The sequence below is a fragment of the Labeo rohita genome, chromosome 18 (genome assembly GCF_022985175.1).
Source record: "Labeo rohita strain BAU-BD-2019 chromosome 18, IGBB_LRoh.1.0, whole genome shotgun sequence".
Taxonomy (NCBI): domain Eukaryota; kingdom Metazoa; phylum Chordata; class Actinopteri; order Cypriniformes; family Cyprinidae; genus Labeo; species Labeo rohita.
This window is the reverse complement of record NC_066886.1, coordinates 10,924,636-10,950,977: the sequence shown is the minus strand read 5'-3', so window position 1 is coordinate 10,950,977 and position 26,342 is coordinate 10,924,636. Positions and strand designations below refer to the sequence as shown.

Here is a 26,342-nt window from a genome sequence, read left to right as displayed (position 1 = left end):
CACGAGATTGGCTGGACCCCCCCCCCCCCCCAGACGGACGCTTCTCTTTTATCTCAGCGTGGCGCCATCCTCTTGGACAACAAACCCCAGTGATTGATTTCTACTTGATAGGCTCTCATTTCTAAGATTTCATTTATTATGAGAATTTCTAAGGCCGTGCACCCAGCGCTCCCTCCCCTCCCTGCACCTTTCCTTCACCTCCTCCTAATCTCTCTCCCTTCCTCTTTCTCTCTCTTTTTAAAAAAAAAAAAATCTCGTTATCGAGGCAGGGCTTTGTTGATGATTTTCGGCTCAGAACTTTCACATTCGCATTCTATCGCGTTTGCTCTCGCTCCGCTATCTCTTCGTTGAAGGAGTGTGTATCTGGCAGAGATAGTGTGTCGAATCTCACATTCCTACGGCATCTCTCGTTGTCCCTCCACATCCTCCTGAGTCTGGAGCTGCTGGGGTCACTGGGCGTCAGGGTCCGTCCTGTCCCTTGTGTGTTTCTCAGTCTCTGAGTTGAATCTGAGACATAAAATGCTAGTTAAAGCAAAGTGGGCTGATTGTAATACATTTTCATACCCAATTGTGTTTGTGATGTTTGTGTGGAGTTTGTAACGTTTAAGACGTTAAGAGTATCTGATTATGTAATCCATGATAACTGTCCTGTTTTAACAGATCGCTTTTGTATTGATTATCAGTCTTCGGCTGGCTGTTTTATGTAAATCTTATTATTTGCATCTTTAGTTAAACAACCATAACATCTTTTTAACTATTTGAATGTGTCTTTGATAACTCAAAGACGGAAAAAGGTTATATGAACTGTCATCTTACTGTTTCCAGGAAGTTTTTTTTTTGTTTATTGGATGAATGATTCCTTCTAGAACAGATCTATTGTAACTGTTACAACATTTGAGCCACGCTTGAAGCTGTTGTGAAATAGCCGTTATGCAAACACCTGTTTGTTTTTTTTATATTCCACTCTACTGCTCGTAGTAAATCACATGTTCAGGCAAATTACACAGGAATGGTAAGGGGTTAATTAACTACAGTGTGCCCAAAGCATATTTGGACAAACAAGACACATTTAAAAATATATGATAATCTTCGGATTATAGATTGAACCAAGAGACTGAATTTGAGAGAAGCTTAATATACACTTAACATCCATTTCTAACATTCTTTAAAGTCACTTCAAAACCAGTTAAAAGTAATTGCAAGAATTACAGTGAAATTAGCTCTAGCTGTGTTGGCAGATGATTTGTTATTTTGTTTCTTAATGCAGTGACTGAAGTGTTCAAAATTTTTCAAACATCTTAACTAAATTTAATTAGGTTAAAGGGATAGTTTACCCAAAAATTAAAATTCTGTCATTAATTACTTACCCTCATGTTGTTCCAAACTCATAAGACATTCGTTCATCTTGAGAACACAAATTAATTAGAGCTTTCTCTTAAAAAGAGTCGTTAAAATAATTCATGTGACATCAGTGTTTCACTTGCAGTGTTGGGCGTAACACATTACTGTTTAATTTACAAGAAAATACCCGAGTTACTTTTTTAAATAAGTAACGCTAGTTACTTTGTTTTCCCATTTATTGATTGACAGGTTTCCTGTCGGGAAATTCAGAGCAAACATGATCTTACTGTAGTTCTAGACTAAATGTGAACATCTCACTTACAAAAACAGATTTTGTATTCCTCAAAACGAATAAAAACAGTGAAATGCAAACTCAGAATATCATGCAAACCTACAATAATTAAATATGTTAAGCAATACAGATATCCTTTATGTATTTAATCCTGTTTTATAAACCATGTCTTTGCTGCTTTCGTTCGTATCCATTTCAATCATATGAATAAGCAAAAATTTAGATAAACTAACATTTGTGCTTCATGTTTTTTTGGGTTTTTTTATTGCTGAAGAGTGATCTTCTCTTGCGTCAATGTACTTTTCTTTCAGCCTGAGGTGAATTCTTTTCACTTTTGGTGTGAAAGGGCTTTCACGTTTGCCAAAAGTGAGAATTTTTTTATATTAAAAACAAATAAGCAAGCCCTGCCCAGATTTAAAAAGTAACCCAAAAGTAATGTAACGCATTACTTTGCATAAAAAGTAACTAATGTAATTAGTTACTTTTTTTAGGAAGTAACTCAAAATTGTAATGCATTACTTTTAAAAGTAACTTTCCCCAACGCTGTTTATCTGTAATTTTAAGAAGCTACGAGATTTTCATGTGCAAAGAAAACAAAAATAACTTTATTTAGCAATTTCTTCTGTTCCGTCTCAAGAAATTGCAGGAATGATTAGAAAAGTGACATTAGCTCTAGCTGTGTAGACAAATGCCATATGACTGATTATTTTGTTTCCAAATGCAATGACATTCAGACATTTGTAGGTGTGACTGAAGTGTCCAAAATTTTTCAATTATTTATTATTATTCAATTCAATTAATTATTTATTATTAATTACTCTCCCTCATGTTGTTCCAAACCAGTAAGACCTTTGTTCATCAACCCAAAGCTATGAGATTGTTTTGTGCACAAAGAAAACAAAAATATACTACATAACTACATAAAATTAAAGGAATAGTTCACTCAAAAATGAAAATTCTGTCATTACTTGCCCTCATGTCATTCCAAACCTGTAAGACCTTCGTTCATCAACACAAATTAAGATATTTTTGATGAAATCTGAGAGCTTTCTGTCCCTGCATAGACAGTAATGCAGTAATTATTCACTGTGCAGTAAACATGTAAGGACATGCCACTGATTAGCCTAGTTTTGATGTTGACAGGAGCAGAACTGTCAGTCAGACGTTTGGTGTTTAAAAAAACATTCGCTAGTTGCAAGTGAGTGCAGAAAGACTCCCACTTTCACGTCGCCATTGTTCTTTCCACTTCGCATCTCCTGTTATTTCGTGGAACGGCGCCTGAAGACACGATGGTAGCGGGTGGGGAGTTCAAAGCGTTATCATGCACCGAGCGCCTTTTCATCATGTTTTAGAAACAAGCGTCCCAACTAATCCCCCAATAATCTCTCCAGGAGAACTGCTCCGATAAGCCCCGCCACCCACTGCTCTCCAGCCCACTTTTTTTGGGGGAGCCCTGCTCCCCCTCTCTCTGCCACCCCACAAAGGACACGTGAAGGTGAGCGCTCTTCATCTTCTCTTTTTTCCTCTCTCACCCACCCTTCTTTTTCGCACCAACGGGGTTTGTTTACCCTCATCCCAATCTCTGGTTTATCTACATCTGTCAGTAGAGTGATCTCAGAGAGTCACCCCTCGCTACACATGCTTTTCCCTGAAAGGAATGCATGAATACCCTTAATTATTGCCCCTCTCAATTATCTGCATAATGATAAAAGGGGAAGCAAGTCAGGCTTCAAATGGGAGTCCAATTGAGAGCATCACACATTGGCACCTGTGGACCTTTCGGAGGACCTTTTCCCTGCTTTCCACCCGTAGAAGTTGAAAAATGTTGCGGACTAGGTTGGAAGATCAAAAGGCGAGAGATGTAAAGAGTTAGACGACAATATATGCAGAAAACTAAAATTGAACAAAAATGTGACCCTGGACCGCAAAATCAGTCATAAGTAGCATAGGAATATTTGTAACAATAGGCAACAATACATTGTATGGGTCGAAATTATTGATTTTTCTTTCAAAAATCATTAGGATATTAAGTAAAGATCATTTTCTAAAATGAATGCTGAATATATCAAAACTTAATTTTTGATTAGTAATATGCATTGCTAAGAACTTGATTTGGACAACTTTAAAGGCGATTTTCTCAATATTTAGATTTCTTTTTGCACCCTTAGATTCTAGGTTTTCCAATAGTAATATCTCAACCAAATATTGTCCTATCCTAACAAACCATACACCAATGGAAAGCTTATTTAATTCTCAATTTAAAAAAAAATTACACTTATGACTGGTTTTGTGGTCCGAGGTCACAAATGGGGTTTAATTGGGTTTTTTTTTATTGGTTTTATTTTTAAGTAAAAAAAATCTACGTATTCATTATTTGATTAACAATTATTAGATTAATTAACAGTTAATTAAAGAATATTTTTAAATATTTTTAAATTATTTTTATTTTAAAGATTAAATTAAAATGTAAAATAAAATTTAGATTTAAATTTAAAAGAACTTATTTTTCTTACCTTAATGGCTAATAGTTTTTCCCCTCATTTTAAGCATATACATCACTTTATTTAGTAAGATTAATTCAATATAAATTATCTTATAAAAGAAGGTATCTTATGCAGTTGTTTTTCTTTTTTGTTTTGGGGTTGGTAGGGTTTTTGAAAAAACTCTCTTATGGAGACTAAATGTATTTAATCAAAAATATGGTAGAAGAACCAGCAATACTTTTAAAATATTATTACAATATATTACATTATTAAAATGTATTTCTTTCTGTCATGGTAAAGCTGAATTTTAGTAGCCGGAAGTCTTCAGTGTCACATGATCTTTCAGAAATCTGTCTAATATGCTGATTTAGTGCTTAAGAAACATTTCTTATTATTATAAATATTGAAAACAGTTGTGCTGCTTAATATTTTTGTGGCTAATATTTATTATAATATTTTGTGGTTAATATTTAATATTATTTAATTTTTTTTCAATATTTTTAGTTGGAAAGAAAATTCAAAATATCTGCATTTATATGATTAGAATCTTACAGTATGAAAGTATTTACTGTCACTTTTGATCCATTTAAAGCGTCCTTGCTAAATAAAAGTATTTATAGTTGTACACATGGGTATTTTTCCTAGACAAGAGCACAAAATGTACTGATTAGAAATGTTTTTTGGGGAGGAAGCAGCAATACACATCACGTGAGATGCGTGTAAAAACATACAGTTAACATTTGATCGTCATGTACTTGGATTTGCATGCTTTACGGTGGAGAAAACGACAGAGAGAGATATGATGGAAGGGGAGTGGAGAGAGGAAACCTTCCTCTATCTCCAAGCCTGATCACTGACAGATCAGGAGCCCGCTTTCCAAGAGTGCCTCATTTTCAAATCTCTTATCGCACCTTTTTAAGTATCAGAGTTTCCCATTTTTACATGTCATTTGCATGCTGCTCATAACACCTGGATGCTGTTTTCTTGGAGGGATGTGCTGTTATTTGCTGTCGGTTCATACGTAGGAGTTTGGTTGGATGTGTGCGAACGAGGCCTGAAAAAAGAGAAAGATGGAGAAAAGGAGAGGGGAAAAAAGGATATGTGTGTGAGAGAGGCGGATGAGAGAAGGTTTCTGATTGTTATCGCCCTTCCTTTTCTTCTCTGTATTTTTGGAGGATTCACACACTGACCTCTTTGTTTGGGACAGTATGAACCCCTTTTCTACCCCCCCTTTTGGGAAAGAAACCATTTCCTGTGGAAAGGAGATAGAGAGAGGGGTAGACGGAGGGATAGGACTGGGAGAAGGAGAAAGCAAGGGGGATGGAAAAGTGAGAAAGGGATGTGTGGAGAGATATGGAGAGGAATAGATAGCGAGAAGGAGATGGAGACAAAGAGTGTGGCGGAGCATGAAAAGAGGGATATGGACAGATGAGGAGAGGGATAAAGGTGGAGATAGTCGAGAAACAGGAACAGAAGAAGATAACGCTGGAGTAAAAAGCAGAAAAATGAGAAAGAGAGAGAGGACAACAGTTCTGAAGAAACAAACTGTACAGTGGCTGCAGTGTTAGTTTTCGTTTCAGTCATAGTTAGTCACATATGTGTTAAATTTAGTCAATATTTAATTGTTTTGTATCCATTTTTGTACAGTGTATCCATTGTAATCCACAAAAATAACATTCATGTAGGATCCAGTATAATGAATTCAATGTAATTTATGTCAGAGGCCCAAAAAAAAGCATCAGACTGTCCTAAATTCTTTGTCAGTTGCTAAAGACTGTTTTTAGAGACGGTTTAGGATGTTACACTACATGAAGTGCATTGCAATTACACATTCTGACTACCATGTAACTTAGTAACTAAGTTAAAGGATTATTTAACTCCTGAATTGAAATTTCCTGGTAATTTACTTACCCCATGTCATCCAAAATGTTTGCCTTTTCTTCTTCAGTCGAAAAGAAATTAAGGATTTTGAGAAAAACAGAAAAGATTTTTCTCCATATAGTGGAATTCAATGGGGATCAGTGGGTCGAAAGTCCAAATTACAGTTTCAACGCAGCTTCAAAGAGCTCGTCATGATCCCAGCCAAGAAATAAGGGTCTTACGTAGCAAAACGATCGGTCATTTTCTAAAAATACCATAAATTTTAACCACAAATGCTTGTCTTGCACTAGCTCAACTTCATGCATTATGTAATCAACTCCTTCTCATTTTCTTCTCCAATTTCAAAATCATCCATTGTCATTTTTCTTTAAGTTTTTTTGTAAAGGGTGTTTAACTTTCTTTGCACATTTGCTGTTTAAACACTGGGTTGGTACTTCTGCCTACGTCACGCGTGACCTTTTCTACGTGACTACATAATGCATGAAGTCGAACTAGTCCAAGACAAGAATTTGTGGTTAATTCACAGAGCAAAAAAAGGATTTTAAAGGCGTCATCGGATGCAAAATTCACTTTCACATGTTGTTTGACATAAATGTGTGCTGGCAGTGTGTGTACACAACCACCCTATAAAAAAAAAAAAAAAAAAATCACCTTTTTTGAAAACCCTATAAAAAAAATTCTCAAAACAGGCCATTCTCAGCTTCTTGGCTATGTGATGTCTCACAGACCAAGGCCGCTCCCACGATAGTTGATTGCCACTGCCATCTTACCTTAGACCCGCCCTGAGTAAGCTGTGAACAGTCCGCCATTGTGTCGACTTTGGTGTAGGGGAAGACAAGAATGTCTCCTAAGCGATTTAGTTGTTCTGTTGTTGGATGTAATAATGAACATAGCAGTTGTCATTTACTCCATCTGAGCTGCTGAAGATGCAGAGGATTACTTTTGTTTTTGAAGGGAATGCACCCCCGATCTGCCTAAATGCGTCTATGAATCATTTGTGATCCAGCTTTACCTACAGAAGAAATGAGTCTAATCGCCTTTCCTAATAATGTGCTAGTTAGCAAGTTTCGCGGCTAAAGTAAACAGTCTCTCAGAGCACGGCTCCTCACCCCACAGAAGAGAGGGGTGGGGCGAGCAGAGCCCATTAGCATTTAAAGCAACATGCAACAAAACAGGTTGATGTGTGCAGACTTGATTTTGACAAGGTAAAAAGGGTGTTTTACGCTACCATTGAGAAATGGGAACCAAAATATGTTATAGACTTTTCATCAAAAGCTTCTAAAGAATCATATCAACTTGTGGAAAATGGGCATCCGATGACCCCTTTAAAATATATTAAAATAATATGTGTGTCAATATATGTGATTCATCTTTTCGGTCTCATTTTCATTATCGCAAAGTCAACAAACACTTTTCTTCAGCAATGAACACTGAGTGGGCGCCTGTTAACAATGCTATTTTATGACACACCAGAGTTTTTTTTCCACTTCTTACAAGTATTGCATCACAGACAACTGCAGGATTACGCATTTTGAGATGCATACTGTCATATCTTGGGCAAACACCTTTTAAAACCTTGTTCGACGCTATCATAATGAGCATCGGTTTTAGTGTATTTGCACACTGTTTAATGCGTTAAACATTTACATGTGAAACATATGGAGTGTGCGTTCCAGAGACGCACAAATGACTTCTAAGAATGTCAGAAAGACCGGCCTGTCCTTTGACTGCCGGCAGATGAGTTCAGTCAATTTGATGGGTTTTAATTGGCTCCGTGAACCTGGATGGATTTGACTCGAGGGGTCATACTGTAGGGTCACTGAAAGATACGGTCCTGTTTCTCTCTTTAAAGGAGGCCGCAAAAGATTTTTTTTTTCCTGTCAGAAAGGAGACGTGCAAAATGAGAATCGAAAATCGTCCAAGAATCATTTGCATTCAACTTTTATCAGAGCGAGAGGAGGGTGTTTTTAAGAACGATAACGCCGCGAGCTGCACTGTGGGAGTGTGTTTAAGATGTTGTGGTATGATGATGGTGGTGCACAAGTGTGTGTTTGTGGAAGTGGAAAGGTGCATCTACCTCTTTTCCTGATGGCGTGTACGTGTGAGGAGAAGGGGGGAGGGAGGGGGCTGGTTAATATCAGACCAAATAATTAGATTCGCTATCAGGGCGGCGGCAGCAGTGCGGGGATCAGGCAGATTAAAGCACGGCCGTCGTCATTAATATTCATGAGGGAGCAGGGCTCGGACGAGGGGGCTTAGACTGTTCCTCAAAGCTCCGTACTCGGTGGGGCTTAAAGCACCGCTCTCAAAGTACCCTAGTTTCCTTGTGCATCAGGGAGTGGGGGGTATGTTCCCCAACACCAGGGCTACACTCTAAAACATGTGGCGTACTTCCTATATGATAGTCTTCTTTCGATTTTTCACGCTGACTTTCTGCCACCCACACAGAGGTGGCATGACGACGTGTTGCCTGCATTTTCACCTGGACCACAAAACCAGTCACAAGTAGGACAGGTGTATTTGTAGCAGTAGCCAACAATACATTGTATGGGTCAAAATTATCAATTTTTCTTTTATGCCAAAAATCATTAGGATATTAAGTAAGGATCACGTTCCATGAAGATATTTTGTAAATTTTCTACTGTAAATATATCAAAACTTAATTTCTGATTAGTAGTATGCATTGCTAAGAACTTAATTAGGACAACTTTAAATGATTTTTTTGCACCCTCAAATCACAAATATGCATTCATACATGGTCACCAAGTTTTAATTCTAATTATTAAAGTTCTATCATATAATATAGTATATCTGTCTGGTGAGTAAAATAAAAAAATTACTAGCCAATAGCCATTCTGTTGCTAAGGTGTGTGTAGAGGGTTGCAGTCTATTAGTAACATTACATGATTTAAATTGAATTGTAAGAATGATGGTCTGACCCTCATGGATGTGGCATGTGTAATTCAGACCGACTATGGAAAAATTGTCATTGTAATGGCTTTTTCCTCACTAGAAACTTCAGAAATGATTGGATACCAAAGTTTCTTTTGTTTTGTTTTCTCCAAAACACACCTTATTTGCATTTAAAAAGCAGTTTGATTTTCAGTTTACCCACCTTTGGCTGGTGTACTGCCAAAAATGGTGCTTAAAGGAGTTTTTAATTATTCTGTCTTCCAGTTCAATGTCTTAAAATACAAACTTGGTTTTAGAAAATATATCGCATGTACAATTGTTTATAACTGTTAAATTAAACAAAAAATGTAAAAAACAAAAAAAAAGTATGTGTGTATATGTGTATATATATATATGTGTATATATATATATATATATATATATATATATATATATATATATATATATATATATATATATATATATATATATATATTTTTTTTTTTTTTTTTTTTTTGTTTTTTTATACACATTTATGTTTTATACACATTTACTCAAAATTTTGCATGGGGCAACAAAAGAGCTCAAAACCGCACAGGTCTGGAGTTTATACGAGGAATGTACAGTTTTCCACGTGTCACCACATGGAGTTCTGAAGCAAAAACGTTTGCTTTCCCAGATAAACTTAGGATGAAGAATTTTCCAACAGTTAGAAGATATGCAAGTCACAACAGATGTTACTTTTTGTAGTCTAGAATCGCTTGTGCCACTTGATGTCAGATGATCATTCTTAGGGCTAGGTGATATGGCCAAAAAATTATAAAGATAATTTTTTATCAAAATAATTTTTTTCATATCAGTTGATATCGATAATTATTTTAAGATAAGTTTAAAGATTTTTGCTACAATGTGAACGTTGTAAAAAACAGATGGTTAAATGTGGCTTTAAAATATTCTTTATGGTCAGAACATGACAAACACTTTTTTGTTGTTGTTGTTGTTTTTTAATTCTTCACACTTTTTTCCAGTCATTTTTCCTTAACAAAATCTTAATATGAAAAAAATTTCTTTGTTTTGCATGATTTAATGAGTAATATTGTTTCTAATCAAGAAACATGTTTGTGTTACCTGATAATATTTATAATAATAATAATAATAATAATATAACATGTTTTGTCTCTTAGAAATACACATTTGATAGTAGCTTGAGTTAGGATGCAGATGTAGGTTTATGTTCATTTATCAAAACTAGTAATATCTGTAAAAAATTGTAGCAACCTAATTTTTATATGGTGAAATGTAATTATTCTGACTGTTTGAGTTTTTGTTTGTTTTTAACCGTTGCTCTTCCATAGATCATGATAATAACAGTTAAAACCACAAATATAGCAAAACAGTAACTAGTCTAACGTTACATTTAGTATAAATACATAAACGCTATAGCTTAATCACAAAAAAAACTAAAAATACTGTAATTATATTCCATTACTTCTCCTTCAGTACATTTAATACATGTCTACTTTAATAAAATTCGACACAAAATATACCCACATTTTTGACACAATACCACTGTGCAGTTAGTGCTACTACTACAGTAAATCTATGGTAAATGATGGCGATTTGTAGATTAAAAAGCCTTCTTACTGTATCGTTGCCACAGTGTTTCTCCTTTCAGTCAGCGCTGTTTTGTTCCGCCTTTTGCCGCGTAAACATTATATCGAACATTTATCGAACTCTTGTTATTGTTTATCGAGAAAACTCATATCGCGCGGTAATTATCGTTATCTATTTATCACCCAGCCCTAATTCTTACAGTTATTTAAAACAATTATCACTGGAGAAAACACTGTAATAATGATTTAGGAAAAACATGTGACCAAAACTTTGGACCTCATAAAATAGTAGTCTTTTTTTCTTCTAGAAGTGATGTATCTAGTCACCTGGCCACTTACAGATAGACAACTAAAAATAGGACCCGCTCTGATTGTCTCGATTGTTTTGAACCGGTTCTTGTTCGCTATTGACAGTGGGTCATAACCATTTACATCTTCACTTACTCCCCGTGTGCATCTGCACATGCGGATCTGTGTGTGTGTGTGTTTAATTAGAGAGCGCGTTTGTCTGGAAGTGTTTTGTCAAAGGCGAGGGCTGACCAGGCTGCCCTCTCCTTTTGTGAAGCTTAAAGTCGAGTCGTGTTAAATGAGTCTGAAACAAATTAGCAGAAGCACGCAGCACTTATGCCACAGACGGCTCCAGCATTGGGTTTCAAATTAAAACAAAAGGAGCCCTATCTCCTTATCAGCACTAGTTCCCCATGAAATACAATACGGACTGTATCTTCAGGCAAGAACAGACAGAATTAGAAAGAAACCCTTCAGCTGTCCTCCTCTGCGGCCCATCTCTTCCCCTCATCCTCTCGACTGGTGGCTTTTTATCCGCCGTTACACAGTTAAACTAATGTCTTTTCATTTTCTCCTGTCTTTAAACTTGATTTTGTAGCATGTCAAGGATGGAAGGACTAGTCTCCCCAAGGGCAAGTCTTTAAGTTAGTGTAGCCGAGTCGATGAACGAGTGGGAAGCGTTTTTTGAATGTGAGACTGTTGTTGAACTGGCCCTGCTGAAATGCTGCCACCTAGTGGAATAGATCAGTCACTTAGAAGAGACCTTTGCTCATTTCAGCCTGAAAATCAACCTTTCTGTTTATGTGCAGCCTGTTGTCAGCACCATCTTTGTTATGGTTGGATTGAGACCGAGTTTGTTAGTCATTCTCCAGTTTATTGTGAGTGAGAATTTCTCTTAAATCTGACGTTAAATCCGGTGTGTTTCCTGTTAAACGTATTAACGTATGCTTCAGATAAACAATGAAACAATTATGTGGAAAAGTCCAGGTGTGTTTATTCGGATATTTGCCAACTTGCTGATACACACTTCCACCTTTGTAAGTTTACAGAAAATTGTCAGTTGAAATGGATCTGCTTATACCCACATGATATCTCCTTTCCTTTCCAACCTCCAGGTTTCTTGGTTTTCCTGTTTAGTTTCTTTTTTCCCCCCTCATTTTTTTTCTCACTCCTTGCATCCCTTTGCCCAATCCCTATAGTAGGATGTCTTAGTCTTTTTTTTTTTTTACCCTTTCAATGTCTGTGGTTAGAAACCAAATTATTAAAAACTATTTATTGGTCAGGATGTCTAGTTCTATATGATATTGGAAGTTAAAAGAGGCATGCTGGATGCTGAATTTTAATGGCACGGTATCAGGAAGAAGGGATTAAATGTGAATGTGCTTTTTGTATTTCTTTGAACGTAACATAAAGCCATTTCTTAAGCTGAAAAAAAATGTCAGTGTCTCTCACAGATAAACAGGTGGTTGTCTCTTGGAAAGTGCCATTCAGGAGCAATTTTGTAGTGAATAGACAGTTGAAAATGTATGGGAACAGGCGACATCAAGCCGATAAATTAGTAGTGGTCAACCAAAAAGGGCTTTTCAGCGGCTGAAGTGTTACTAGGGCCATATAAAATCAGTTTTTCCCCCCAAATTCAGTTTTTTGTTTTGTTTTTTTTTTCTTTCAGTTTTCAGTTTTCTGGATTCCATTTTTTTCTAATTTAATTTTTATAGACTCTATTTTAATGATTAAATTGAATTTTATGCAGTTACCAGTCTAATATATAATATATTAACATATATATAATATTATTGGATTTTTTTTTTTTTTTTTAAGATTTACTTTTAATTTTTGCAGTGTCTAATTCCCCATTATTTAATTTCCACTTTTTTTTTGTATATTTTTACATTTTAAATTTATTCAGGAACATAAGCAATTTGTTTATTTTAAATTATATTTTACATTTTTTATTTACCAGTATCAATAATAATTTTGTAATATGTTATAATATATTAGAGGTGATGGATAATTTCACCTAATTTCCCAAATTACATTTTATTTATTTATTTATTTATTTATTTATTTATTATTATTACTATTATTATTATTATTATTTTGTTTTATTTTTTTCAAATTCCATTTCTTTCTCTTTTTTTCATTTTAATTTTTCTGGATTTTTTTTTTTTTTTTTTTTTTTTTTTTTTTTGTTTATTTTAATTTTTCTAGACTGTTGTAATGGTTAAATTACATTTTATTCATTCAACTGTTTAATATGTAATATATTAATATATATAATATTATTGGATTTTTTTCTTTTTTTCCTTTTTTTTATTTACTTTTGGCAATGTCTAATTCCCCATTACCAGCCACCAGCCACATTTCCACTTTTTTGGTTTATTGTAATTTGATGGCTAGTTTCACCTAATTTCCCAAATTCCATTTTATTTATTTATTTTATTATTATTGTTTTTTTCAAATTCCACTTTTTCCTTTTTAATTTTTCTTAATTTTTTATTAAATAATGATATTTAAAAGCATTTCTAATTAATTGATTTTATATAAAAAAAAAGTATAATATAAAGTATATAAAAATATAAATATATAAAATATAATATAGTACTAGATAGTACTAGTACCATCATTACATTAGGTAATATTTCTGTCACAGTTTCTTCAAGTTAAAGCGAACTTTTATTTTAAAGGCTTGCTTAGGTTTAGGTTTAAGTTTAGGTTTAAGTTTATGTTTGTATATGAAATGACAATAGTATTATTATTTCTCACAAAGGCTTATTTTATGTCTGCTTTAACATCAAGTCTCAAAATGAAAATTTTATAACAGAAAATATATTTTAGATTTTCAGATGAAAATGTGTTTTTTATTTTGAATGTTTTTGTTTCTTTACCACATTCTGTGAATGTAAACTATAAAATAAACTTACATTATTGCTTCTTGAGAATAGCACTCAGGCACTTTTTTGTAAAAAACTACTTGAATATATTTGTAGAGAAACTGGCTGTTGATAAGTTACTTCTGTATTTTACATAATGGCTTTGACTTTATTTCTGGATTCAGGTTAAAGATTTGAAAGTAAATCATTTTAGAAAAGAACTATATAAAGATATTCCAGCATATTGACAGGTAATTGCATATTGACAAAGTCCTTCCATATGTATAAAGAAAGCAAATGAACACGTCTTTTTTTTTTAAAAAAAAAAAAAAGGAAATCTTAACCATAAATAGCTTTAATTTTAATATAATAGTGTCTTTTGTATAACATCCGTGTTAGATCTGCTGGAAGTGTTGCACCGAGTCCTGCTCTAAATCTGTGCTCTTTTTAAAATCGCACGGCTGACCTTGTTTCTCTTTCCCTTTGTGTGTGTTTAGAGGCCTGTAATGTCTCTGGAGTGTGAGGAGGCGGACTGCTGGCTCAAAAGGATTCCTGTGACCTCAAGCTCCGCAGAGTCAAACTGCACCATCTACAATCAGGGTACAACACCAAAACACTCCCACATGCGCCTCTCACGTTCATTACGCTATTAGATGGAGACTCCAACAGTGACTGTTTGATTTTACAGGAGGGGCATTATTCTGTAAGCTGACGCAGGAGCTGTCCAGTGGAGATGCACTTCTGGCAACGCTGTCCTGCCTCGCCGCGGATCAGTCGGCGGCAACTCAGACCCAGGGCGTGCGGGTGAAGGAGGAGCCTGCGTACCCTGCTGCTCTGCACTCGGAGATCCAGCTCCTCCCTCAACAGGCTGGCATGGCTGCCATCTTAGCAACTGCTGTCGTTAATAGTGAGTCACTGCTTGCTGATAAACACAACATGTCTACACAGTTTCTTGCCGAGTGTGTTTACATCTGTGATTAGGGATGGTGGGCCGTGTTTGTGCATATGTGCGTAAATCATGACGCATAATGCGTAATAGATTCAAAGAATGTTGTGATATTAAAAGTTCTATTTAACACAGTTATGCTTCCACAGAAAGTACAAATGTATTTTTTTTTTTTTAAATATAAATAAGTAATACACTACCAGTCAAAAGTTTTTGAACAGTAAGATTTTTTTATGTTTTTTAAGGAAGTCTCTTCTACTCACCAAGCCTGCATTTATTTGATCCAAGTACAGCGAAAACAGTAACATTTTGAAATACTTTTTATTTACGCCTGTGATTTCAAAGCTGAATTTTAGCATCATTACACCAGTCACATGATCCTTCAGAAATCATTCTAATATTCTGACTTGCTGCTCAAAAAACATTTATTATTATAATTATGTTGAAAACAGCTAAGTAGATTTTTTTTTTTCAGGTTTCTTTGAATAGAAAGTTCAGAAGAACAGCATTTATCTGAAATATAAATCTTTTGTAACATTATAAATGTCTTTATCATCAATTTTGATCAATTTAAAGCATCCTTGCTAAATAAAAGTATTAATTTCTAGCATTTCTTTCCCAAAAATAAAAAATAAAATAATAATAATTATACTAACTCCAAGCTTTTAAATGATATAGTGTATAATGTTACAAAAGCTTTTTATTTCAGATAAATGCTGATTTTTGGATCTTTCTCGTCATCAAAAAATCCTGAAAAAATGTACTCAACTGTTTTAAATATTGATGATGATAATATTAATAATAAAAAATGTTTTTTTGAACAGCAAATCAGCATATTACGGTGATTTCTGAAGGATCGTGTAACACTGAAGACTAAGTAATGATGCTGAAAATGTAACTTTAATGATGGGAATAAATTACATTTTAAAAATGTATTCAACTAGAACGCAGTTATTTTAAATAGTAAAAATATTTCACAATATTGCTGCTTTTGCTGTATTTTCAATCAAATGAATGCAGGTTTGGTGGTAATTCTTTAAAAAAGCATTAAAAATCTTACTGTTCAACAACTGATAGTGTACATTTTATACATTCTTAGAAAATCACTAATATAGTTATAAACGTAAAATTTAAGTATAGGATACATATTTAGCATTTTTAAAGCAATAAAATGAAAAAGACATTCGTTCAGCCATCAAACAGAACAGCAAAATGATTTTTTTCAAGTTCGCAATACCATAGTATTTTACCTTGGAAAAAAATGACACACCTTTCACCCTTAAGTTGCTTGTCATTCATGCCCACCGTCAGTAGGTGGCAGTGTTGTGCCAGTTCCAACAGCTGCAGAGTTAATTGGCTGGTGCAGCCCTATCTGCTAAACTGCATGAAGAGTGGGAGTGGACATAGACATGCCATGATAAAGACATGAATAAACACTGTAAATAAGGCTGAAGGGTAAAACATGATCAGCCTAACTTTGTGCTTCCCACTGCATTAGCTGGGCTGCGAGTAGATGGATAATTGGGATGTGACGGCCGTTGTCAAATATAGCCTGTTCAACATGTGCCCTGACACCAGATCGGCCCGATTACGTGCACACACACTCTTGCGCACATCACAAACTCACTGTGCCCGTTGCCTTGGAGATGAGGGAACAATTCTGATTGCCTTGCTCTGATTTATAATTGTGTAGTTATTATGTTTGTGTATGGTTATATATACAAATGCACTACTAAACATTGTTCTCACATATGATTTAATGCATGAAGTTTATCAGTTAAAATAAATAGGATAAATAGCATATCAGAAAAGTTTTTATTTGTATAATCCATGTGGTGTCTATACACACAAAGCACAAACATAAGCAACACCAAAAAATGAGTAGATATCCTTTCTAAACATCTGTTAGCATTGTTCTTACTTGTCGTATTTGCTGTGTTTGTGTGTGCAGAAGACATTTTCCCCTGCAAAGACTGTGGAATCTGGTACAGAAGCGAGAGAAATCTCCAGGCCCATCTTATGTACTACTGCGCAAGCCGACAGAAGCAACAGACCTCGGCCTCTCCTCCACAGGACAAGCCTAAAGATTCGTACCCTAATGAGAGGCTGTGTCCATTCCCGCAGTGCAGCAAAAGCTGCCCCAGTGCCAGCTCTCTGGAGATACACATGAGAACACACAGCGGTAAGACACTTTCCTGACAGCTTCTTTTTTTTTTTTTTTGAAACAGGCATAGATATGTTTTAGCGAAGTGTCCGTTATGTCTGATTTGTAAGTGTTTATGCGTGTCTTTTAATGTGTGTCTCCAGGAGAGCGTCCGTTTGTGTGTTTGATTTGCCTGTCAGCTTTCACCACTAAGGCAAACTGTGAGCGGCACTTGAAGGTTCACACAGACTCGCTTAATGGTGTGTGTCACGGCTGTGGTTTCATCTCCACGACTCGAGACATCCTGTATAGCCACCTGGTCACCAGTCACATGGTTTGCCAGCCTGGCTCTCACAGTGAGGTGTACTCACCCAAACTGCCTCTGGCTGCAGGTAACAGCTCTAAAATCTCAACTATGCAGATCACCAACAAATCCAGTGCAAACTTGGTCTCAATTCTGCTTATTAGTACCTCATACTTTTAGAAATTCTTTAAATGCAGAGGTTGAAGGATTTGTTCACTTCCTGAATAAACATTTCCTGATAATTTACTGGCCTCCATGTCATCCGAGATGTTCATGTCTTTCTTTCTTCAAGAAATGAAGGTTTTTAAGGAAAACATTCCAGGACTTTTCTCCATATAGTGCACTTCTATGGTTCCCAACAGGTTGAAGGTCCAAAATGTTTCAACACAGCTTCAAAGGGCTCTACACGATCCCAGCCGAGGAATAAGGGTCTGCCATTTTCTTAAAAAAAAAAAAAAAAAAAAAAAAAAGTTAAATCATATACTTTTTAATCACAAATGTTCATCTTGGACTAGCTTGACTTCATGAATTACGAAATCTTGTTGGAAAGGTCATGCATGATGTAGGTGGAAGTACAGACCCAGTGTTTACAAAGCGAACATGCAAAGAAGACAAGCATTTGTGGTTAAAAAGCATATATATTTGTATTTTTTAAGAAAATGACCGATCGTTTTGCTAGTTAAGACCCTTATTCCTCGGCTGGGAGCCATTTGAAGCTGCACTGAAACTTGCACCTTCAACCATTGAAGTCTGAAGTATAGAGAAAAATCCTGGAATGTTTTCCTCAAAACTTAGTCCGAACTATTCAGCAGATTTGTTAAAGAACTTAAAGGAGTAGCCCTGTATCTGAATGTTTGTCATTTCTTTCTTTGTGCCAGGCTTGAGTCCGGGAGACTCTGGCATTGTTCTGAAATGTCAAGTGTGCGGCTACTCCGCCGACACACCTGCCCTACTTCAGCAGCATGTCCACACACACCTGGAAGTGAGGGTTCCGGCTGAGAGGAGCCCTGCGCCTCGCCAGAGCAGTCCTCCTTCGTCTGAGGTCAAAGAGCTCCAAGAGACAGAGCCTGCTGCCTGTGTGCCCCGACCGGACTCCTCCAGCCCAGGAGCCAACGGCAGTTCGGCCTCCCAAGGCTGCAGTCCTGTCAACCAACTCACTATTAAAGAGGAGCCACGTTCAGACTACGAAAATGACTCGAAGGAAGAAGAACAGGTGGGAAGTCCTCAAGGAAATGCTGTGGAGGCAAGCTCATCCCAGTCTACTTCACCTAAGAGCCCCACGGTGCTGGCGGTTAAGACGGAGCCAGCAAGTCCCACTCCAGGTTCCAGTCCTGTACACCCTGGAACAGGGGGTTCAGTTCTCCCTGGAGGTGCAATGTTCTTAACGCAGTACATGTTTAAATCTGAGGCTGCCATAATGCCACAAGCATCTGAGATCCTGGCTAAGATGTCTGAGATGGTACACAGCAGGCTTAAACAGGGACAAGTACCAGCAGCCGGACAGCAGAGCTTCTATCCACCAGGTTCTCCGGCTAGTGTTCACAAAGGAGCCACTTGCTTCGAATGTGACATCACCTTCAACAACATCAACAACTTCTATGTTCACAAGAGGCTTTACTGCTCAAGTAGGCATCAGCAAGGTGAGGCAGGGGGTCTGGTGAAGGAAGGGGCGGTCACGGCAGCTGCTCCTCCTGCCGCTCAGGCGGCTTCGCCCCAGGCCAGACCGGTAAGCCGTGCAGCTTCGGCCTCTCCTAGCTACCCTGACCCTGCACCAGGAGGCACAGCCTCGGAGCCCAAATTAGTGGAGGTGAAAACTGAGGATCCAGGGCTAAAAGAGACCACCTGCTCATCATCTTCAGAGGGAGAGGGACCTGGGGGAGGACAAGCCAGTGAGGGTAGTCAAAGTCCTAGTGGCTCAGCCGAAGACCAAGACGATGATCCCACTCGCACCTTCTGCCAGGCCTGCAACATCCGATTTAGTCGTCACGATAACTACATCGTCCACAAGCGATTCTACTGCGCCTCGAGACATGATCCTTCCAACCAGCGGTCCAATTCTGGTAAGACCGCCTTCCTTCCCCAACCTATCCGCACACGCAAGCGCAAGAAGATGTATGAGATCCACATGGCTCAAACTGAGGCTTTGGCCAATGCCACTGCTTTGCCAGCAGCAACAAGTGTGGGGGTAAAACAAGAGGGTTCTTCCGTTCCTCCATTGGCCCAAGTATCCACTCCAACACGCAGCTCAAGTCCTGAGGGTGACGGACCCATCGACTTGAGTAAAAGACCCAGACTAAGAGAAAACCAGAGAGGAGGCAGCATTCCCGCTCTGCCCCTTACTGACTACCACAAGTGCACCGCCTGCAGCATTAGCTTCAACAGCATCGAGAACTACCTAGCCCACAAGACCTACTACTGCCCTGCAACTACCCTGCAACCGCACACTATGGAACAGCTCAGCCGGTTGAAGAGACCTGCTTCCACTTCACCGAAGAACCGAGCCGTGGACTTGCACCCTGATGCCAAAGGGCTTCCGACTGGTAAAACCGCAGCGGTTCTGCATCCATCCGCCCTGCCTGGCTCTGAATCTACTCCTCCACATGTGCAGGGACCAAAGACCCCCAGCACCTCCCCAGTGGTGTGTCCTTACTGTCCTCCCAACAGACCGCTGACCTGTGATCTGATGGAGCATTTTAAAACGACTCATGGTCTGGTGCTCGCACTACAACAACATCCCGAGACGCAGTCCTCTGGAGTCAGTCCTAGTCCTAGCCTTAGCCCACGGGACGGAGCTCCTCTCACGCCTCCTAAAAAACCAAGCCCTCGGCATCGTAAGGACAGTTTGAATGGCCGGAGCATCAAGGTGGAAGCGACCTCTCCTTCCTCACCTGTGCTTAATGGAAGTCCGCTAGAACCCCAATCGGTGGGGTCTGGTTCTCCGAAAGCCGCACCCCCTGCCCTATCCCCTACAGGAGTAACTGTGTCACCTGTGCCTGAAGCGCTAAGAGAGGTGGGGCAGCTAGGCCACACCCCATTATCCACACTCCTCCCTGAAAAGGCAGGCCTTGCTATAAGCCACACCCACACAACTCTGTCCACGCCTAAAACACCCATCGCCTCACCTCTGCAGAACGGGAACAGCCGCTACTGCCGGCTGTGCAACATCAAATTCAGCAGCCTCTCCACTTTCATTGCACACAAAAAAATACTACTGTTCCTCTCACAGTGCCGAACATGTCAAGTGAGCCCTCTACCTAGCCATTCCACTCATGCGTACAAGTGCCAATCACGGCACTACCCGAACTGATCCGGACAGCGGGACTGTTACTAGCCAGATACGGACGTCTACATGCCGACCGCGTTATCTGGTGTTGTTACTAAGGTAACTTATTACACGTTATGGGTCAAGTTTGTATTACACTAAGAGATGAGACTACCTGCACACAGAATGTGCCCCACTAACCTATTCCCTCATCCTCCATGCAGACTTCTTCATCTGTGAGTTTATGGAAATTGCCCTTTAATTAGCTTTGAAAATGCTGTTTTAATCACTCCTTTGTTTTTATGTTCATTTTAATCAACGATGGCATTGTAAAGATTGTTTGACTGAGCCAATTTTGTTCTGTTTTAAATCGCTGATTTGGGGTTAATTCTGACCCCTAGTGGAGGTCTCGATAGAACCCCGTCTGCAGATTTTTGTCAATACACTGACTCGAAAAAAGTAAAAACTGAGTAACCCAGTTGAAATTGGTGTCAACTGGTTACCAGTTCAAGATGAAAGTTTTTGAATGAAAAAAAAAATGTGAAGAAACTATTTATCACCTGTCATCCTCATGCATTTCATGTGAGTTAAATACTACCTAGTTTCTTTTGAAAGAAATGCTTTGTTTTTGTTTTCATACTGTCAAAAGGAACCATTTCAATCTTCAGTGTGGTGTTTTCTCTTGGTTCTTGTGTCATATTTGAATTTTTTGCCTTGATCATTGGGACTTGAGAGGAAATTCTGTAAGTGTTGGTCTAGTGAGGGAGAAGACGGCACACACTGTACTGCCTCAGTATTTGGTCATGGCTCCCAGGCAGACATTTTCCATCAGATGGATGTGCATTACGGATCTAAGGACTGTCTTGGGGTTTTAGGGTTTGGATTTCGACAGTGTAAGATGTTTGTTGTGTCTAGTCACCAGCTCACCTCGTCTCTTCCCGAACACAAAACTTTCACTGATTTAAATCCATAACCCTTCTGACCTGCTGAAAAAAGTGCCATCTGTATACTCTAGACAAACCGTCATGGACATGCAAAGAAAAGCATGTTTGTTTGGTCTTTTTTTTCTGTTTCTTTTTACCTTGAAATGAAGTATAGCATAGAATAGATTCATATCAATGTCTTGCACACTGTTGAATGATGTTGAAGGCCACTGAAAGCAAGAGAATTTAAAACTGACTCATTGCTCGTATCGCTTCTTTCTTAAACTGGCAACCCAGTGTCGCTCTTGTCCTTCTCTGGTTCATTCTCCCTTTCTCAATGATGACTCAGTGATGTTTAATGCTCCTCTACATGTGCGTGTATGTTGAAAAGAACAGCGTCATGCAATCTATCCTCCTGTGCAGGCTACCTTGGCAAAGCCTTAACAAAGACTCTCGTCAATACGTCTGCAACAACGGGTCACTTACGTCCACAATGCTCGTCACTCTCCCCCACAAAGTGGACTTTGTGTATGTTACCAGTGGTGTTTCCCATTTCCTGTGTTACAAAAAAGCAACCTCAGTCGTCTCTGCGGTAAGAACAGGAAAACGCAGGACCGCGTGCAAACGAGAACAGTTTAAATTTCTCTATGCTGTCGTGGGTTTGAAACGGTGCTGCACCCGTCACAAACTCACACAGAGGCGTTTACAATTGCATTGTTTTATCATTTAGCGACTGTCGCAAGTCCAAAAGACCAGTGCTGAAATCTTTGACTTTTCCGGATCCCTTTTCTATTGCACTGTGTTGTACAAAAAATGCTGAATGTTTTAGTTTTAGAAGCTTTTTTGTATGTATTTATGTTTTTACAGCACTTTTCCTTGTCCAAACTTCTCCCCGAAGGACTTACTTGTGAATTTAGAACATTCTAAAACAAATGAAAGGTAATTAAAATACTTTGTGAATAATTAAAAATGTTGATGGAAAAATAATGAATGTCAACCTTTTTCCTTGTTTTTGTTTTTTTGTTTTTTTGTTTTTTTTTATTTCATTTCAGCTACAAAAAGTTCCACTACACACTTGTCCAAACTATGCATGGGAAATAAAGAGTCCCAGAAGGACATTCAAAGTGCAAGAGAACTTGTTGTACTTTTCTCTCTCTTAGTAGTTTGTAGAATATGATGCAATGCACATTGTGCGTTCTGGGAACTTTGTATAACATTGTGTTTTTATGAAGTGATTTATTTGTTTTTCTCTTAGGCTCAACTGTTTAACACACAATGTTAGTATTGGTGATGTAATGTACTTTCATGTGTATAAGAACACATGATCAAAGAGATAGTTTACACTTTTTTTCTTTTTTTGGTAGTGAAAATATTTATTTTGAAGAATATTCAGACTGCTTTTTCAAGATTTTTAACAAATAAAAGCCAATTTAGGGTTCTATGATTTCTGAAATGCAAAAAACACTGACAGACTTGTGGAATCCAGTCATAAAAAACAGAATGTAGTGTATAACATGGAATATCACAGAATTAGCAAAATTTTGGATGAATAAATCAGAGCTAGGTACACTTAACGCGTGTCTGTGAATATTAAGACGAATAAATACTATAGCGCAGACTCTTGACTCTTCAGCATATGAGTACAGAAACATATAAACAATCTCTAGAACTGCTCTGAGAGTCACTTCAGGAGCATTTTACCTTTTCTTGTGAGATAAACTATTGTCATATCATATACAAGCAGAAACTTAAAGGTCTTTACTGCAACCTGTCAAAATAAAAGTTCGGTTCAATTTGCAGAAACTGACAAATATATTACTTAATGTAATGACAGTACTACTACTATTATGAATAAAATTATTAGGGCTGTCAGTCGATTAAAATTTTGTAACCTAATTAATTACATGATGTGTTGATTAATTAATCTAATACATCGCAAAATAAAATTTATTACGCATAAACATTTAGGCTACAACGGCCTAAACATAAACTACGGAACATAAAAGAAGATTTTTTGTTCATACAATTAAAGTCATTGGTAACTTAAACAACTTTGTTACCATCAGTCTTCAAAAAACCTTCTTTCGTGTTCTTTTTGTGTTTTTTGTAAACTGTCCCTTTAATTATTATTATTAGGCTATTATTATAAAATGATAATAAGAATAATCTGCCAGCAGGTGGCGGTAAATGTCTTTATTGGATTTGTTCTAACCATAGACTGTAAATAATATGGACGTGATGTCACCCGTAGGTTTCTGAAGAGCATTTTTGAAGCTCTTAGTGGGCGGGAGTCGGCCGTCTCCATCTTGGAATCGCGTCACTGCACGTCACTCCCGGATAATCGAAAATGGGCAAATAGGCGGGACGTGGGTGGAGCTGGTTGCTGAAACCACGCCCGCCTAGCGCGACGGTGGTGACAGCAGCGGCAATCCACCTGTCACTCAAGTGACCACGCCCTAAATTATGCAGAACTTTAAGGCTTAATATAAATTAAACGGATGAGTTATGAAAAAATTCACCCCCCTCACAGTTGACATGAAGGGCAAAATTAGCTATATAGACCAAAACCACCTTTTGTACCAGGCTGTAAACATTTTTTTCTGCTGTAAATTTGGGCATTTTAACATGGGGAGCGCCTTTTGCAGCCAGTCACTAGTGGCCAGTCTATGAATTGCAGTTTTAGTCACTTCCGTGTTGGCTTCAAGAGGGAGACTGGGAGGTAGTCACTTGGTTCTAACCTGGTTTTAACGGCTGATTTATTCAGGAATTAAGTAAACGGCTCTCTTTATAAATGGGCCTTTGAATTATTTTGGTAATGATTCGTTCAAAACGTGGATTCATTCAGAAACTAAACACTGATGTGTTGCTCTGAGAGGCGCAAGTGTGTTAACTGGTTAAAAATATTTTAATCGCGTTATTTTTTCTTAACTAATTAATTTAACTTGTTAAACTGACAGCCCTAAAAATGATTAAAACAATATTTTTTAAGGAATATTTAACAGAAAAATATAAAAACCCAATCACAATTTCAAAATAATTAGTGATGCATTTGATTATTCAAATTTAATGAAAGAAAAATTAAAATGGATAAAAAGGAATTTGGAACTGGGCAGTACAAAAATCTCCATCCAATCTCCATCCACTTCCATATGCATGGAAAAGAACAGCATAAACATTCTAAGCTGTATTTATTCTGTTTTAAATACGTAAGAGAATATTTGAACAGCTTTGATGGATCTTTCTAATACAATCTTTGTCCCAGCTAACGGGGAGCACATGTCAGTGTTGAAATGATGTTCTGTTCTACACTACAGACTACAGACTACAGCATACTGAACAAGCAAGCTCACGTCAATGTTTACACTGACAGACTGAAGGTTTTTGTATAAGGAGAATTATTTCTCATTTCCCCCCACACTTGGGCCATTATTGTGTGTTTCGTCAAGCCTCCTTGATTTATAAACGTATTGCTCATGCCGCCATTCCAGAGGCAGCATGCTTTTACAGCACACTCGCTAAACCCGAGCTGTAATTATCTGAATAAAGCAAAGCTTTCTTGACTTAAGTATCAAGGCTATTCCGCCCGCTCTTTAAAAAGACTGTTGGATGCCTGTACCTGTGAGTTACTCGTCATTGTGACTTCATTACCCATTCTTTAACCAAAAAACTGACAATAACATTTTTTGACATCTATTAATTCAAGGTTCTGCGCTTTTATTGAGCCTAGGGAAAGATCTCTGAGGTATTTTTATGATATGAATGTTGGTGAAACTGCGTGGAGAAAGAAAGACAAGGCATGATGTTTCACTAAATGAGCTTTAGGGAATAAACCGTTTCAGATTTGAATAATGAATAACTTGTGTCCTGAGGGAGCCGAGGGCAATTTTACCTTTCAGTTTTCATGGTCAGAATGAATGATATTTAATGAAAAGGCTTTGTTGAATAGTATTTCAAATCCATTAGATGTTCTAATGGGCATTATACATCACAAATTGTGGAGGTGGATTCTTAAATGTCCGGTTTCTGCATAATGATGCACAATTTCTGCTAGAATTGAGTTATTTAGCATCCCTGACTTGCAAAGATAGAGAGGTCACAAGACGAGAGCATCAGTAGAGGAGGTAACAATAGGGGTTTAAAAGGAGCCGTCCTTGACTCCTCTTCATTCATGGTATGAAAACCTTGCTCCTTAGCTGTTCACTCTCTTTATGAATGTTCAAAGAGGCTTTTTTGGCCACGTACACACTTTAAGTTTCAGGAGTAACAACCGTATTTAACTGCGGTAGTGAGTCCGGTAAATTATCGTTCCATGTGTGTATGGAACAGCAGTCACTCTCGCATTTCTAACCACAGCAACATTGTGCCATCTGGCAGGAGTGAATAAGAATTCAGACGTTTGCTATCCGTCATTTTTTGGCTAAAGACTCTTTTAGATGTGCTGTGTTTTGTGTATGCTCAGAAGGCTGTCTTGCAGTGTTGCCATGTCCTCTTATTTACATTTAGGCATGTTGTCTGGTATTAGCTCATAAAGCTTGGCACTTTATGGAGTTAATGAAGTGGTGTGTTGCGGATATGCAAAATTATTTTTTGATGTTATAAAACATAAAGCATTTGTGTTTTTTGTGCTTGTCCTTGTTTATTGTTGTTATTTATATGAAGATCTGGCAACACTGACACTTTACTGCGGAGCTCAAAATGTGCCAAGGTTAAGTCTTCTTTCACTACAGTTTCTTGCATCTCACATACAGACAAGAAGTGCATGTTGTTTGGTCTCATAAAGCTAGGCACATTATGGAGTTAACGAAGTGGTCTGTTGCGGATGAGATATATTATTTTTTGGTGTTACAAAACATAAAGCATTTGGGTGCTTTAGTGTTTTTGTGCTTGTCTTTGTTTGTTTGTTGTTGTTGTTTTTTTTATGAAGATCTGGCAACACTGACACTTCTGCGCAGGGCTCATGAGCCCTGTGTCAAAATGCGCTAAGCTGCATCTTACATAGGCTACAGACTAAAACACATTTCTGATGCACGTTTAAATATGTCATTAACAACTAGTTGATCAGTTCGGATGCGATTTTCACTGCTATATTTTTCGGGAGTTGGCC

General features: G+C 37.6%; 1 protein-coding gene across 1 annotated transcript in view; it reads left to right on the top strand.

Moving 5' to 3' along the window:
* The window catches only part of zfpm1 (zinc finger protein, FOG family member 1), a 103,971-nt gene extending 81,604 nt beyond the window's left edge, over positions 1-22,367 (top strand). Inside the window, exons 5-9 of the mRNA XM_051134838.1 lie at positions 14,158-14,260; positions 14,349-14,567; positions 16,558-16,788; positions 16,914-17,141; positions 17,932-22,367. Of these exons, the coding sequence (XP_050990795.1) occupies positions 14,158-14,260; positions 14,349-14,567; positions 16,558-16,788; positions 16,914-17,141; positions 17,932-20,360 (3,210 nt within the window). The 3' untranslated portion in view covers positions 20,361-22,367. The remainder of the gene's footprint in view (positions 1-14,157; positions 14,261-14,348; positions 14,568-16,557; positions 16,789-16,913; positions 17,142-17,931) is intronic.
* Positions 22,368-26,342: the final 3,975 nt, after the last annotated feature.